The following is a 14437-nucleotide window of genomic DNA, read 5'->3' on the forward strand; positions in this document are numbered from 1 at the left end:
GCTGATAGTAATGGGAACTGATCTTTACCAGCCAGGTTAAGGGACTCTCAAGACTTGAACTGAGAAGCTAAGTGCTAAACTGTGCAAATGCTAGTAGGCTCACTGTGACCTAGAGGGTGCAAGTTCTGTTAAATGAGATTGGACGAAATACAAACATTGGTGGTGAAATTAAAGATGAAGTCAACATAAGCTTTGGCTGTACTCAAAATCTTTCTCAGAAATACAAGATTAGGAACATTCAGAACTGGTCCTGATACAGTATACTGCAACAAAAAGCTTAAATGTAATGGTATATTTCTTCTGTAAATCAAACAGACAGTCAACAACAGTTGATTTTGTCTGGTTGAAGGTTATCTTTGATTAAGGTTTGAATTAGCTTTAGACAAAACAGAAATAAGTTGGGCATGTTTGTGAAAGTGCCACTTTCCACTGCATGTGGGAAACTTTTTTGGCGCAATCATTTTTCCTCACACTATCTTCATTGCAAGTGGTTGTAAACATTTGCCTTAAATCATATTGGCGAACTAAAACTTCACTTAAGCCAGCTCTGGAGTTGTAAAAGTACTAATTTGGAAAATCATCCTTTCATAAGGACTGGCCGTGTATTCCATTTCTGAGAATCTAAAATGGCTGCCAACAGACGGTGGTTAAAAAATGCCAGTGTAACCTTTATTCACGCAGTTCTGAGGAAAATAACCCAACAGTGCTCTGCTGAAGGAAGCTCCTGCTGTATCTTATCTCTGTGCCCTGTGTGAGCCTTGGGTGTGCGTTTGTCAAGAGGGAGCAGAGATAGATAGGGCGGTTCAGTCCAATGCTGGCCCCTAGCATTTAAACAGACCTCAAATACTCTTTCTTGTCATGATTCATCTCTCAGATCATTTTCAGTGAAGTGTCTCAATTACATTCTGACAATGACAACTGCTGTTACAAATGTCCATAAGGTGTTTGTACCTTCAGCTCAGTAGTGGTTTGTGCTATCTAAATGGGGTGCTTGCAATGGCCCTTACTTGCTTTAATGGACATATCTGATTAATGTTACGGTTGGAGCTTAAATAATGGGTCGGTGAAGGTGAGGGTAAGGGGATTGGTCAAGGTAAGAGTAGTCCCAAGCATCCCACTTAGACACTACCATGTAATATTGTAGGGCTTCAGTAAAGGCATTTCTGAGCTGATTAACTTGTCAATACCAACTATTGCCCTGACTCAAACCTCATTACAACTAGGAAGAAGTGAGTGCTGTGCCATGCCTGCTTGATGTTGAAAAACAACCGAGTCGACAGATATCCAACCCACTTGTGCTTGTCTCTTTCTCTCTTTCTCTCCTTTCTCTGTGTTCGCAGTTCTAAACAGACCAACCTGTGTGTCAGGAAAACAGTATCCTTACACACAATGAGAGGGAGAGAACGAACACTAAATGCTCAAACTACGCAAAATGGTACAGAGAGTGATTTTTCTCTATGGGGAAAAGAGAGAGTTCTGTCTGCCCGTCTCTCAATACTCCCCTAACTCTCCACTCTCTTGGTCAGTCATTCAGCAGAAAAACGGATCGATAAAGAGTTGAAGCTCTCCGTGCCAAGTGACTCCTCGTAAATGGGTACTTAAACTTTTTTTTTCTTTTTTTTTTCTTTTTGGTGAGGTGGGATGGAGGAAGCCAAACGGGTTTGGAGTTTAAAGTGAGAAAATGAAAGCTGTGCTTCCTAATGTCCTGTCTAAGTGGATGTCTCTGTGTCTGATGAAGCGTGAAGTGCTCTGTAACCCTAACAAAATGACTATCATTGTGTTCCTGTGGTTTTAAATGGCCTTCTCCTCAGTGCCCCTATCTCTACCTCCATCCTGCTCAGTATGAAATGGGGAGGCTGAAATGGAGGCCATCCATACATACAGTAATTGCATGAAGGGCAGCTGTTTATCATAGCCACAGCCCTCACACAGTGTAATGATCCAAAGGTTGACCTGTTAACTGCGCTTTAACTTAATATTTCACTGAGTCCATATTGAATATTAGAGTGCAAAAAGTTAGGTAATATCTCTTTTAGATAGATGCCCTATTTGACATTTTGTGATAAATCAGAATACTGAAGTGCTTAAACGCATCCTGTCACTGCTGATTTGTCAGTATGCTTGCAAGGATGTTCTACAACGAAATGCTTTAAACCACCCCACCTTGAAATTTTTTTATGTTTTATTGTTTTGCAACATTTAATCAAAGTGGATATGTTTTTGATACTGTGAAACTGTGACATAGATGAAGACTTCAAAGTAAAAACAAATCCGCACAAAATTATTGGTTAATGTGCTGAAATATAAATCCGTGTCACAGATGCAGACTGCAGCAGGTTTTTCCTCCAGGATTTCTCTGTATTAGTTTACCCTCCTAACCATCACAAGCAAAACATAGGGCCGCCTGCAGAAAAGCACCGCCCCCATAGCATGATGCTGCCACCACTTTATAGAGGGGTTAACATATTTCTGTTGGTGGGAGGTGATTGGCTTGTGCCAAACATATGGGACAAAATGTCTCAACATAAACCTGCCTTTGACTGAGATATCATAATTGTTATTTCAGTACTAGCTTTATCTGCACTGTCTCCCATCTCAGCTCTTTTAGAGTTTCTGTAGCTCCCTTTGTGGCCTTTACTTGAACTCAGTATTCAAGTGTGTCATGCTGTAGGCAGATTAAGCATATTTTTTCAAGATTGATTATACTTTGCTGAGGGGTATTTCTGAATTGAAACATTTTTGTACCCTTCCCCTAACCTACACTTTTGAATGAACGATCAGAAACCATTTGTTTGTAGCATATATAATGTTCACTTTCATAAAGAAATTTTTGCCATGAAATAGACTTACCAGCTGTCAACAGTCCACTGTTAATGTTGTTAAGCCATAACACATGAAAAAATGCGAATGAATACTTAATTTTGGCACTTTCTGTTCTCTGAAGACAGTCATGATCTGTAGTATGACAAGATTTTTCTAACCATAATGTATAAAACTTGTTTCTGTATGTATTATCAATGGATTGCCCGGAAGAAAAATTATTACAGACTAATATCAGTTATTTAAGACATTGTAATAGAGACAGCGTTTAATAATTTGTTAAATTACAATCAAATGTCTTAATCTTGTAAAATGTCAGTATTTTATATTCTTGTACCGTAAAGCCTTCATAAAGAAAACATTTTGCCTTCATTTTGTTGTGTGAGCAAACAAAAGTGTAAACTGAATGATCTCTGTCTGCAAGTGGGTTTTCAGTTGGATCTCATTTCCAACCCTGCATATTTTAAATGCTTAAACCTTATTGATTAAGTGTCCCCTTTGATCCAGTCCTCTGTTTTTATAGTAATCTAATTACAGCCTTATGAAGCATTAATGCAAAAGCCAGTGTTTGGTTATTGCTCTTCTACAAATGTTAAGACATGCAAAATCAATGCCTTAATTCAACATTTGCATTTCTAATGTTGGCATTTTCCAAACTTTATCCCTGTGGAGTCTTGCGCCATTCCCCATAGCCCCAAACAAAATGTGAATGAGGAGGGGATAAACGTGAGTCTGGAGTTGAAACATTTATCAGTGGACTCATAGCTACTGTATAGTTAACCAGGTACAGACCTTGATAAGTGTTCAAGTTGGGTCCTTGGTGCTCTCTTGTAATGATTGACCTTGATATGTGTTCCAAGTCAGGTCCTTGGTGCTCTCTTGTAATGATTCTGTGCCTTAACTGAGACTCCAGTCTTTTTCTTCCCATCAGTCATAAGTATGAGCTTTACACACATAACTCTGGGTCTGAGTGATGTGAAGGCATATGCTCTTATGTGCCAATATTCTTCTTACTCCTCCAAAAATAAATGTTTCAGTTTACTCTAATATTCAAAGGCATACATTGTTTTGTGCCCCTATAAAGATTTCACCTTTTTAAAATTTTAATGGAGAGCAGCAAAGAGGGTTTTTGTTGGCCTGGGTTCTGCATACCTAGAGATGCAATTATGACTTTAAAACTACTTGGAAAAAGGTTTCTACACACCTTTTGCAATGAGACATTGATGAGAATGTTTCTAGTGAAATGGATGTCATTGGTAGTGAATACTGTTTACCTCTGCTAAAGGGGTTTGAGTGGGAGAGATGGGTTTTTGTTGCAGCAAAAGTCGTCAGCCGCTGGTTTCCACTCGAAGCTCTGGAATAATGACATGGGGGACGAACTCAGCCGTGCTCTTGCTCAGTACAGTATGTATCCTCTGATCTTTCTCGCTGTGCTGTTGCATGACCGCCAATCCTGTTACTGCGGAACTCCAGCATCTGTTCTCAGCATTAAACATGTTGATCAAACTGAATCTGATGTTTTTAAACACCGGGCTGGAACCAAATGCCACTCTAGGGCTTGACACTGCTAAGTTGCTTTCATTTCTGCCGCCACGATATTTGCTCATGGTGTCAAGTTAATTTGAATATATTAGTTACATAATCTCTATAGCCATGACTCATGTAGACCATGCAGGGCGTCGTACTGAAAATTCTCATCAGTTTCTTTTTCATTACTGGCAGTCATCTACTTAACAGTTGACATTAATATTTCAAATTATGGAATTGCCTGGGAAGAAAAGGAACTACACTACTGGTTCAGTTGCAGAGTGTTTCTCTTGATGCTCCAAAATGTCAAATTACTTTTTTTTTAAATTTTTTTTTTTAATCAAAGCAAACTGAAGAGGTTGGAACCGTATTTAGCACAAAACATGCACACAGTCTGGTTGGTCCAGCTCCACTGCCCCACATAATTATCAGTGTGCTCTGCCCTGCTGCAACATTATATTCTTATTTTGTCAGGCTTTTATCAAGAGAAATATCTTGAAGTATTTCAGTGTACAGTTTCCTGTCCAGTTAGTAGTCAGCCTACTGGGCCACTTTCTTCTTTTGGGAACTCTTGTGCTCTTGAACCCCCCCTTTTTTTTAAATCCCTGCTTGATGTAATGCTAACGTAGATAACCTAAATGAGCTTTCTGTTAATGATTTTGTCTTGTCTCCGTTTCTCTTCCCTTTGTTTTGACTTCATGACCCCTCCCTTTCTCTCTGTTATGTCGGCCTCTCCAATTTGGCTGTTCACTCTTCTTTCCATAACGTTTCCTTCTTTTTCCTCACCCATCACTTCTGTCTTTTTTTTCTCTCTTTTTCCTCTTTTCCTCACTTTATTATTATTCACTTTCTTCCCTCAACTCTCCTTCACCACTCTGTCACCCTTATTATTTTCCACCACCGCTTCCTCCTCTCTCTTCCATTATCAGATATCCGCCTGCGCGTCCGAGCCGAATACCTGGAGCACGATTCGGCGCTTCGTAACGGTGTCTCCTCGGACAAACGGCAGCCCCTGGAGCGGCAGTTTGAGTTGTTCAGCCAAGCCAACTCACTGCTTCGTGCCAGAGACCTGGGTTCCATCGTCTGCGACATCAAGTTCACAGAGCTGGACAACCTCGAGGCCTTCTGGGGTGACTACCTGAGTGGAGATCTGCTCGAGGCCCTGAAGGGAGTCTTCATCACTGACTCTCTGAGGATGGCAGCAGGCACTGAGGGCGTCCGCCTGCTGATCAGCGTAGACCAGGATGACTACGAGGAGGGTCGAAGACTGCTCTCAGTGTTCGACCATAGGAGGAGAATGCTGTCATCTAGTTATGGTGGGCGCACAGAGACTCACTGGGCTGTATAGGCTGATAAGACTCTTTAGGGTGTATTATATTAACTTTGAAGAATTGGAATAGTAGCTTTTGATAGTTGTGAGTGCAGGTGTAGTTTGAAGCATTTTTAAGGCCTCCTTTTGTAGTCGCAATCCATGTGGAAGCCACTAGATGGCAGCACTTACTATCTGTTGTTTGTGTTCATAACAGGCCTTAAATTTTCAGAATTGTCAGTTTTTGGTTGAAACATTACCATTATTTGTGAAAGAAAAATGAAGAATAATAATGGATCAATGTGCTTTCCCTTTGGATTCATGCACAGGTGCTACTTTGTAAGACACCAGGATGAAACAGGATGTATCAAGATTTTTCTTCTTTGACTCAGTTAGGACAGGAGCAAGCAAACTTGAGCCACAAGATCAAGTGGTAAGCTCACCATAACATTATCAATCTTTAATAAATAAGGTTAAGACAACTGGGCAGCAACAAATGATAAAATACCACTAATTATAGTGTTGACACATTCACATCCTCATGGTCAAGGTTGAGACTAGATATACAGACATACATATAAACAGAAGGAATAGGCAACAATCAAGCATTTATTGAACATTTTGTCAATATATGCGTAGACAGTGGGCATTCAGTTTCCAACATGTCTCAAATACAAACAGACCACTATACCCAATAATGGTTTATTGTTAGTTGCTTGTTTTTTATTGACATGTTGGACTTATGAATTATGATAATGCTAACTGGAACCTTACAACTAATTTCAATGACAAGGAAAGTGTCTGATCTTTCAAAATGTGTGAGAGACTTGTGTGAGGAAAAGTGGGTTGCTCTCAGTGCAGATTGACCTTTGTGTCTAACTTTGAAGAGCCTAGTCCACCCATACACACCTAGATAACAAACACTGGGATTCAGAGCCCTGTGCATCACGATAACCCGACTTGTGATTGCTGTGGTCAGTGGATACGGCAGTTGCCAGTAGATGACAGCGGTGATTAGGGCTAGGCCTCAGCAGACCATGGAAGATTCATCATCCCAGCCTTGTCAACAGCAACCCGGATAATGCAATGGTGGCTTGTGTCCGGGCTTCTAGCTAGGCCTCAGCAAGTGCTTCTCTCAGCAAGTAAAGCACAGGACACTGCGTCGGTCAATAGAAGTGATGTTGGGGAGATCAAAATCAAAAGTGCACATCCCAGCTCCACTCAGCCCTGCTATGTAGGCCCAGTAGAGTGGCTCACGGACAGCTGTCTACTCACCCTGCTGGAACTAATGCCTGGACTTCACTCATAGAAGACGATCAATAAGGCCCCTCCTCTAAGTCCCTTCATACAGGCACGACTTAAGCAGGCAGACTTGCTACTGTCTGAAGTGCAGGACACTGCAGGGCCAGGCATAGGGGAAGAGACAATGGACATATTTTCATGTTTACTTTTGTGTGTCTTTGATAAATAATTTTGTTGATATATGATTGTATTGTTCATATAAATAACTAAATCAGGGGAACATTTTTGTTAAAGAAAATTTGCGTTTGATATGGCAATTCTTTTTGTCAAAATCTTTATAAATTAGACATTATTTCTGGTGAATAATAAAGGTTTGATGGCCTAAATCCGTTTTTGCACATTGTTTTTCACTTTTCCAAGATTTACAAAGCAACAATTGTTGTTTCAATAACTACAATTGATACAATTTTGGCTGCCAATGTTGTGCAAGAGAAGAATATTCTGGAAACACACAGATGTGTTCAAAGATTAAATTTGCCTAAAAAATATCACTCAAGCACCAAAGATCTCCATATGAAATAGGAAACAACATTGTATAGACAAGCTGTTACTGTACTGTGTACCTAAAGTACAATCAAAAACATTTATAACCAAGCCGGCAGCTTAATACATGTTTATAATATTAATTTTAGGTTTTGAAAGATTTTACAGTTTGAAAATTACATATGGCATGAAAGAACTTAAATTAATTGTGTTTTTCATTTGTAGAAACTTTAGAAAATACGCCTTTTTTCACATCTAACTGAAACGTCTTCCACCCAGCACCAGTTTTCATCTTCTGAAAGCTCACCGTCTTATCTTGAATCTCTTTGTCTCACATTTTGTTACAGTGCTTGTTTTTGTTATTTCTCCGTTTTCTGAATTGTCATTTTTCCCGGTCCTCCACCCCTCGTACCTGCATTAGTGGGAGTGTGCCCTCTCCCTGCCCCCAAATGGTCTGAAGAGGTCCATCGAATGCAGGTCACTGTGGATCAGATCCTTAATTATTTCTCCTTGCTCTAAGCTGTCAGCATGATGAAACCCAAGAACGGTGTGTGCTTCGAACATCTTATCAAACTACCCACCCTTGTGCTATATTTTCTTCCTTGTACCATTCACTTGCTTGGAGGCCCAGCAATTACAGTGGACGCAGTGACACAGCACTGTTGTTTTGCGTGTTGAGTCACATGATTTGAGGCACCTTTTTTACTAGAAAATGTGTCTTTGCTCTCGATCAATTTCAATTGCAAACGCTAAAAATGTCCACTTATTTTTGCAAACAATATTTATTTTCAGTTAAGATCATTATTTATGAAAATGTTATTTATGTACATTTTAAACAAACCGAACATTTTAAAACAGTAGTTATAATTTGGACATTTAGCTGCCATAAGTATCCACAAAAAACAGATTGAAACACCTTAAACTTAAACAAGATTATGGTCCTGACAACTGACGTTGGGAGGAATCCTTAACAAAACCAAACTGACTAACTGCATATAAAACACCTTCATTAAACTCTATTTAATTGCTGTCTCTGAGGTATTAAATTGATTTTAAAGTGCCTCGTATTTTTTTTCCCCTTTCAAATACCACCATAGCCTTGTTCTAGGTTACATTGCCAACACCCTTAAAGATTAAGTCCTCTTCTAGATTTAAGATTGTGTGCTTCTCTTTCAGCTTTTGAAAGAAAATTGATGCAGTGCTTTTCTTTATGACATACTTTTCATTCATGTAGCACTGTAGTACAGAGATTAGGACAAACTCCTCTATTCCTAAAGGTCAAACATAAATAAGAAGGATTTTATTCCTTGTCATACTTGCATACTTTCAGAATAAAGAGAAAAATAGTTTTAAGGGTGCAAAATTAATATTTATATTAAGGAAAAGCATTAGAAAAGGATTAGTCAGGATTGATTTACTGTAACATTACGAAATGTGAATTTGTTATAGGCTCATGTATTTGTTCTTGTTCTTCTTCTGTATTTGTGGGGTCTTTCTCTTTATCTCTGGGCCTCCTTGGACATAATTAAGTCCTCTGATGTAGACCAACACGGTCCTCAAGCACATGAATAAATAATGTAAATGTCGGCTAAAGGGCACTTTGAAGAGTCACATCATTTCACTCGGAAATCTAAGCAAGCCCCCTGTACCGGCACTGTGACGTGTTTGAGGTAATCTGTGATTCAAGGTTAAGGTCATTCAGAATAGTGAATTGTTTTGTTAGAGATTTAGACTTTTAAGTACCTCAAGAAAACACAGACAGCATGTTAGATAATGAACGCTTTTAATTCAATCGTCCATCTGCTAAGATTATTTATAAATTGGATTCAGCCTATTTACTTACAAACTAAACTGATGCACATGACTCTATCTCGTTTTCCCCCCTGCGGCCCGGGTGTTCAGGAACACTTCAAATGCTTTTTCTAAGTAGGTTATAATGGCATTTTAGATGAAAGATGTGATGTTCACACTAACGACACAGGGTAAAACAAAATACATTTATTGTATAAGTTAATCTCTTTCTCAATCTCATATTTATCATCAAAGCTAAATGAATTGTAATCTTTATTGACATTTCAGGGCCCTTTCTGGACGACTCTGTTCTGCTATCAGATCTCTTTGATGTCTTCTTTGTTTTAAATATTTAGTGCACTGTTACTTCCTTGTCACTTGCTGGCTTAAAGACACCACCATTATGAGGTCAGTTAAGAGCACTCTCACCACACTTGATCTTTAAAAATTCTGCCGAGTGTACAAATGAGGTTTTATTATTGACTTGTCATCATGGAGAACAGTAAGCGGGAACAACCCTCAGGGAAAAACCTGATGGGGCCGTTTCTACCCTGTTTAGAGTATACCTTGTTTGATGGCCAGAGAAACTGCCCCAGGCCTGCCTTGGGGAAAACTGAGATGTTTAAAAGCACAGTTCTCACCACACCCAGCCTTAAAGGACGACCGGCAATGTGATGCCCACAGGGAGACCCAGGCACTCTGTTTGAGAAGTCGGCAAAACTATAGAGATCGAACTCAGAGGATTCTGCCATGTTCCTCCTCTGAACAGTGACTCCCTTTCGGATGACCCTGCCACGATGAGAGATTTGTTTCTCAAAGAAATTGGGGCGCATATCTGGAGCACTCAGGAACATTATGCTCACAAATATCCAAGGACAAGACAGAGGCAGAGCACCATCAACAAGTCCCACCCTTTTTTCCGTCAGGCTGCCCTCTCTCAGAGGAATCCGATCTCTGAAGGTCTTCACTAAGGTGTCTCCATCAGGCAACAAAACAGCTTGAACAACTGGACTGTTATATCCTGGACCCAGCTCTACACTACTGCTTAAACCCTCTTATTATATCTTGCTGTAAAACTGCAAAACAAAGAAAAGCTGATGCTACTGCACTAGTTGGTATGGCTATCACTGACTGAGCACCAGCAGTAGCTAAAATCTGACTTAATAATACTAGTACGATTATGATATCTTATCATCATCATCAATAATTGAATGACATACTACCTCCCTGCTCTCTCTGAGGTTTTGCTCCTTGGCTAGCCACCTCTCCTCCTTACACCTGTTGCTGTATAATGGTTGATAGTGTGCTACTGCTGCAGTCCATGCAGCAAACATAGATGTGATTTGTGCATTTTTAGTGGTATCCACATCTAGATTATAGATTTTTTTGGCCCTCCCTTTCGTTTTTGCTTTTCTATCCGGACAATTGAAAAAGACGCCCTCTTTTATCCACAGATGTTTGGCTCTGAGCCACAGTATCTAACACAAGAGACAGAGAGGAAAGAGGGAGAGGGGTGGGGCTAGCCCAGTAAGAGATGTGATTGGGCCAGCATAGTGTCATTATAGCTGCCCCTGCTTTATAGGCTTATCCTTTGTATACGTTTGTGTACATGTAATTATATCGGCCCAGAGGCGTGACACTCTCTTGCCAAAAAGAAGATTGATACTCTCACATCTGTCCGTTAAGACTACAGCCAGCAGCCAGTTAGCTTAGCTTAGGACAAAGACTGGAAACATCAAGAAACGGCTAGCCTGGTTCTTTCTGAATATTAAATCCATCTACCAGCACCTCTATAGCGAACTAAGTTACACACTTTTATATAAGGTGTTTATTTAATTCATACAAAAACCAAAGTGTAAGGATGACAATTTGTGGTTAATGTTTGGCTGGGCACTGTGACTTCCATAATTAGTGAGCTTTAAGGGTGCTGGTAGGTGTATTATCTTCAGATAGCTGTTTACCTCTGTTTCCAATCTTTATGCTAAGCTAAGATAACCTGCTGCTGACTCTAACTTTATACTTACAGATAGACATGTGATTGGCATCGATCCTCTCATCTAACCTTGCAAGAAAAAATAAAATTGAGCTTATGTCCCAAAATGTCAAACCATTGCTTTAAAGAACACCCTCGTTGTCCAAAGTTTACAGTGATCAAGGTAGAACAAGCCACAGCTGACGGGTAATTTTGAGTCTGAAAGTACAGGGTTTGAGCCTGTCAGCCATAGCTGAGACCCCAGGATCCTGCCATCTTCCCAGCCAACTACTGACCCACTGAGCCCACATCACCAATGCATCACCACCGCCACAGTCACCGCTCCTATAGCTTCAGCACAGCAGCTGCTTTCAGCCAATGGGCTCCCTTGATGCCTCGCTGATCTACATCCAGGTCAAGGATTCCACAGACAGGGTCAAAGATCCCGTTGCTATGGTGACAGAGCTGGGGCAGGACAGTGGAAGTCTTGTGATGCAGTTGGCTGAAGCAGGGGAAGCCATGGCAGGAGAGAAACAATGATGGGGCCAACATTGCAAATAATAAACCTGTATTGGTTTTTTAATGAATCGATCAGTTTCAACACGTGTTTTCACTTTCTATTACCCGCAGTTGGGAATAACTTGGAGTCAAATATATAAAGCGGCCCTTTTTTTAGCACACTGAACATTTGGTGAGGCGACTGTTCGGTTTATTGCCTAAAACACTTCATAGAGACATCAGAAGTGGGTTTGTGTTCCATGGTGCAAATTGTATTGGGGTGCAAAAGCTAATGTAATGCTGGGTTGTGCGGCACGACACTGGTCATCATCCTCCTGTAGACTTTATTTCACTGTCCGCAGGTGTTCTTCGCACCTCCTTGATTGGATGGAGACTCAAGTCATCTTGTGGTAGCTCAGGCCTAAATCAGTCTCCTATTGAAACGTGTCATCTAAAGCTGATAGACACTACAGCCTTCTGCTGGCCCACTGGGGCTGCCTTTATTATATGTATACCCTGCAGCATATGGTACATCTCTCTGATGGGGGAAATTCTACGGCTTTTATTGAGGACAGAAAATTAGATTAGGTGATCTTCTCGAAAGCCTTCTTCCTTGGTTTAGCTCTGCACTGTGTGTGGGTGTAGAGCTAGTTGTAAGTCACAATAGATTTCAAACAGGATTTTTAAAAGACAACATGTTATTTGTGACAAATCTGTCATTTGTAATTGTTAGGCCAGGAAATCAAAAATAAATAAATTCAGTGTTAGTGGATGTATTCCTCATTCAGTTATTCAACAGACAATTTTCTGTCACACAAAATATGGTGTAACTTGCTTGATCAGGTTAAGTGAGACCGGATGCATTGGTAAATCAAATACAGCATGCATACCACATTGATGTAGGAGTCAGTGTGTGTGAGCAGGTTTCTCTCTGATGCTGAGCAGGAAGGACTGTGTTTTCCTATGGCCTGCAGGTGGCAGCATATAGATGAATCACCAATTTGAGTAGGCCTCATATTCAAAGCAGCAGAGCTCCTGCTGAATATCTACTGTGTCATGTCAGAAACATCTGTCATGTCATGAAAACTACAGAACTTAAAGCAAAACCTCCTATAACACAGATTTAGATTGAAACTTGCAGAACTTTATGGTTTGTTTGTAGGCACTTAATGGCATTATTATGCAGGCCACTCCGCAGCTGGGTCACATTGGGCCCTTTAAACATCTTGCACCATAAAGTAAACCAGCATCATAGGCATCACACTGACCAACTGGCATCTTTAAGAGAACCCAACACGAGGTTTCGTGCGGTGATATTTAATGCTGGAAATGCCTCTGATTGCTAATTACCTCAGATGTATCCCCCTCCTTGCACTTCAAACGACCGACTTGCCTCGCTCCCTCCTTTCCTCTCTCATACACGCTCCTCTTTCTCCTCAGCAGCAGCACCACAGCCACCGGGTCGCCATGGAAACCGCTGAGAGACACACGTCGAGGGTGAGAGATGGAGAGAGAAAAGAGGGACAACCGAGGGACACGGAGAGAGAGAGAGAGAGAGAGAGAGAGAGAGAGAGAGAAAGGGGGACATGAAAGGTTAGGGTGTTGCCATATGCCCCCCAAACCTTCCCCAACCCCTCCTCACCTCTAACCCCTCCACCCCTCAGTTTAATGCTGAACCCCCAACCGCCCCACACACTGGCCCCTCTTACATGCACCTCTGCCCGCCCCCCCCGTACCCTATCCCCCATCTTTTTGCTCTCCATCCCTCTCTTGTCCAGACAGGCTGCTCGCATGGCGGGGATGGAGACGTTCACCGATGGAAGCACTGGTAAATTTTCCACATCCACAAAAACACACACACGCAAAAAAAGGAAAATGATTCTAGGGGCGGCGTGTGGGCGGCTCAGATATGCATCCTGCAGACTTAACTTCTTTTCCACCATGTGTCTTTTCACCTTTCCTCTCAGCTGTACTATACACTCCCCCCTTTCCCCCATTCTCAAACCACAATCTTTCTATTCTGTGTCAATTCTGAAAGCGAAAGATTTCAGTCCACTGGCAGGGGAGCCCGACATTCCTCATGGCAGCTGTCCTGGGGAAAAGCAGTGGAGAGAGGAGAGAGGGGCTCGAGAAATATCGGTCCTAATGATTTTTTTGTGCGGGGATGGTCTTCTTTTTTATTGATTAGGGAGAAATTAATTCACGGGGGCAACCCTCGTGTTCTGACTCTCTCACTCTCTCCCCTGCTTTCTCTCTACCCCTCTCTCTCTCTCTCTCTCTCTCCTATCCTCCCTTGCTCCTTTGCTCCGTGGACGAATAGCGTTGTGTTTTCTTGGCTGCTCTGCATGTTGTATTATCGCGGGAATATTTGATTCGGAATATGCTCCGTGTTATGCATATGCGGAAGTCACGCTGCAGCTCTGCACCTGCAATGCTTTCTCTCATCATCTGCGAATATCATGCACGTTTATTTGCCTCATATAAAAGACGTGAGTGAATGTGTGGTTGTTGTCATTGTTGCTGACTGCAGTGGGGTGTATATTATTTTATTTTATTTTGCGCGTAAAGCCGCGCACATTTGAATTCATGCACATCTGGCAGCATTGGAAGTTTGGCTTGATGGGAGAAATTGTGCTGAAATAGAGTCAGCGGTTTACAGCATTTAGACTGTATTGTTCCGTTGACTCCTCTTCAGTCGTTATCCTCTTTGTTGTTTGATTCCTAATTGTGAAAGG

General features: G+C 41.2%; 1 protein-coding gene across 1 annotated transcript in view; it reads left to right on the forward strand.

The window, feature by feature from the left end:
• Window positions 1-6976, forward strand: part of dedd1 (death effector domain-containing 1) — a 12613-nt gene extending 5637 nt beyond the window's left edge. The window contains exon 6 of the mRNA XM_035672660.1: window positions 5277-6976. Coding sequence (XP_035528553.1) covers window positions 5277-5695 — 419 coding nt within the window. The 3' untranslated portion in view covers window positions 5696-6976. The remainder of the gene's footprint in view (window positions 1-5276) is intronic.
• Window positions 6977-14437: the final 7461 nt, after the last annotated feature.

This window comes from Morone saxatilis, unplaced genomic scaffold, assembly GCF_004916995.1.
Source record: "Morone saxatilis isolate NCDOM2014 unplaced genomic scaffold, NCSU_SB_2.0 Contig24, whole genome shotgun sequence".
NCBI lineage: Eukaryota > Metazoa > Chordata > Actinopteri > Moronidae > Morone > Morone saxatilis.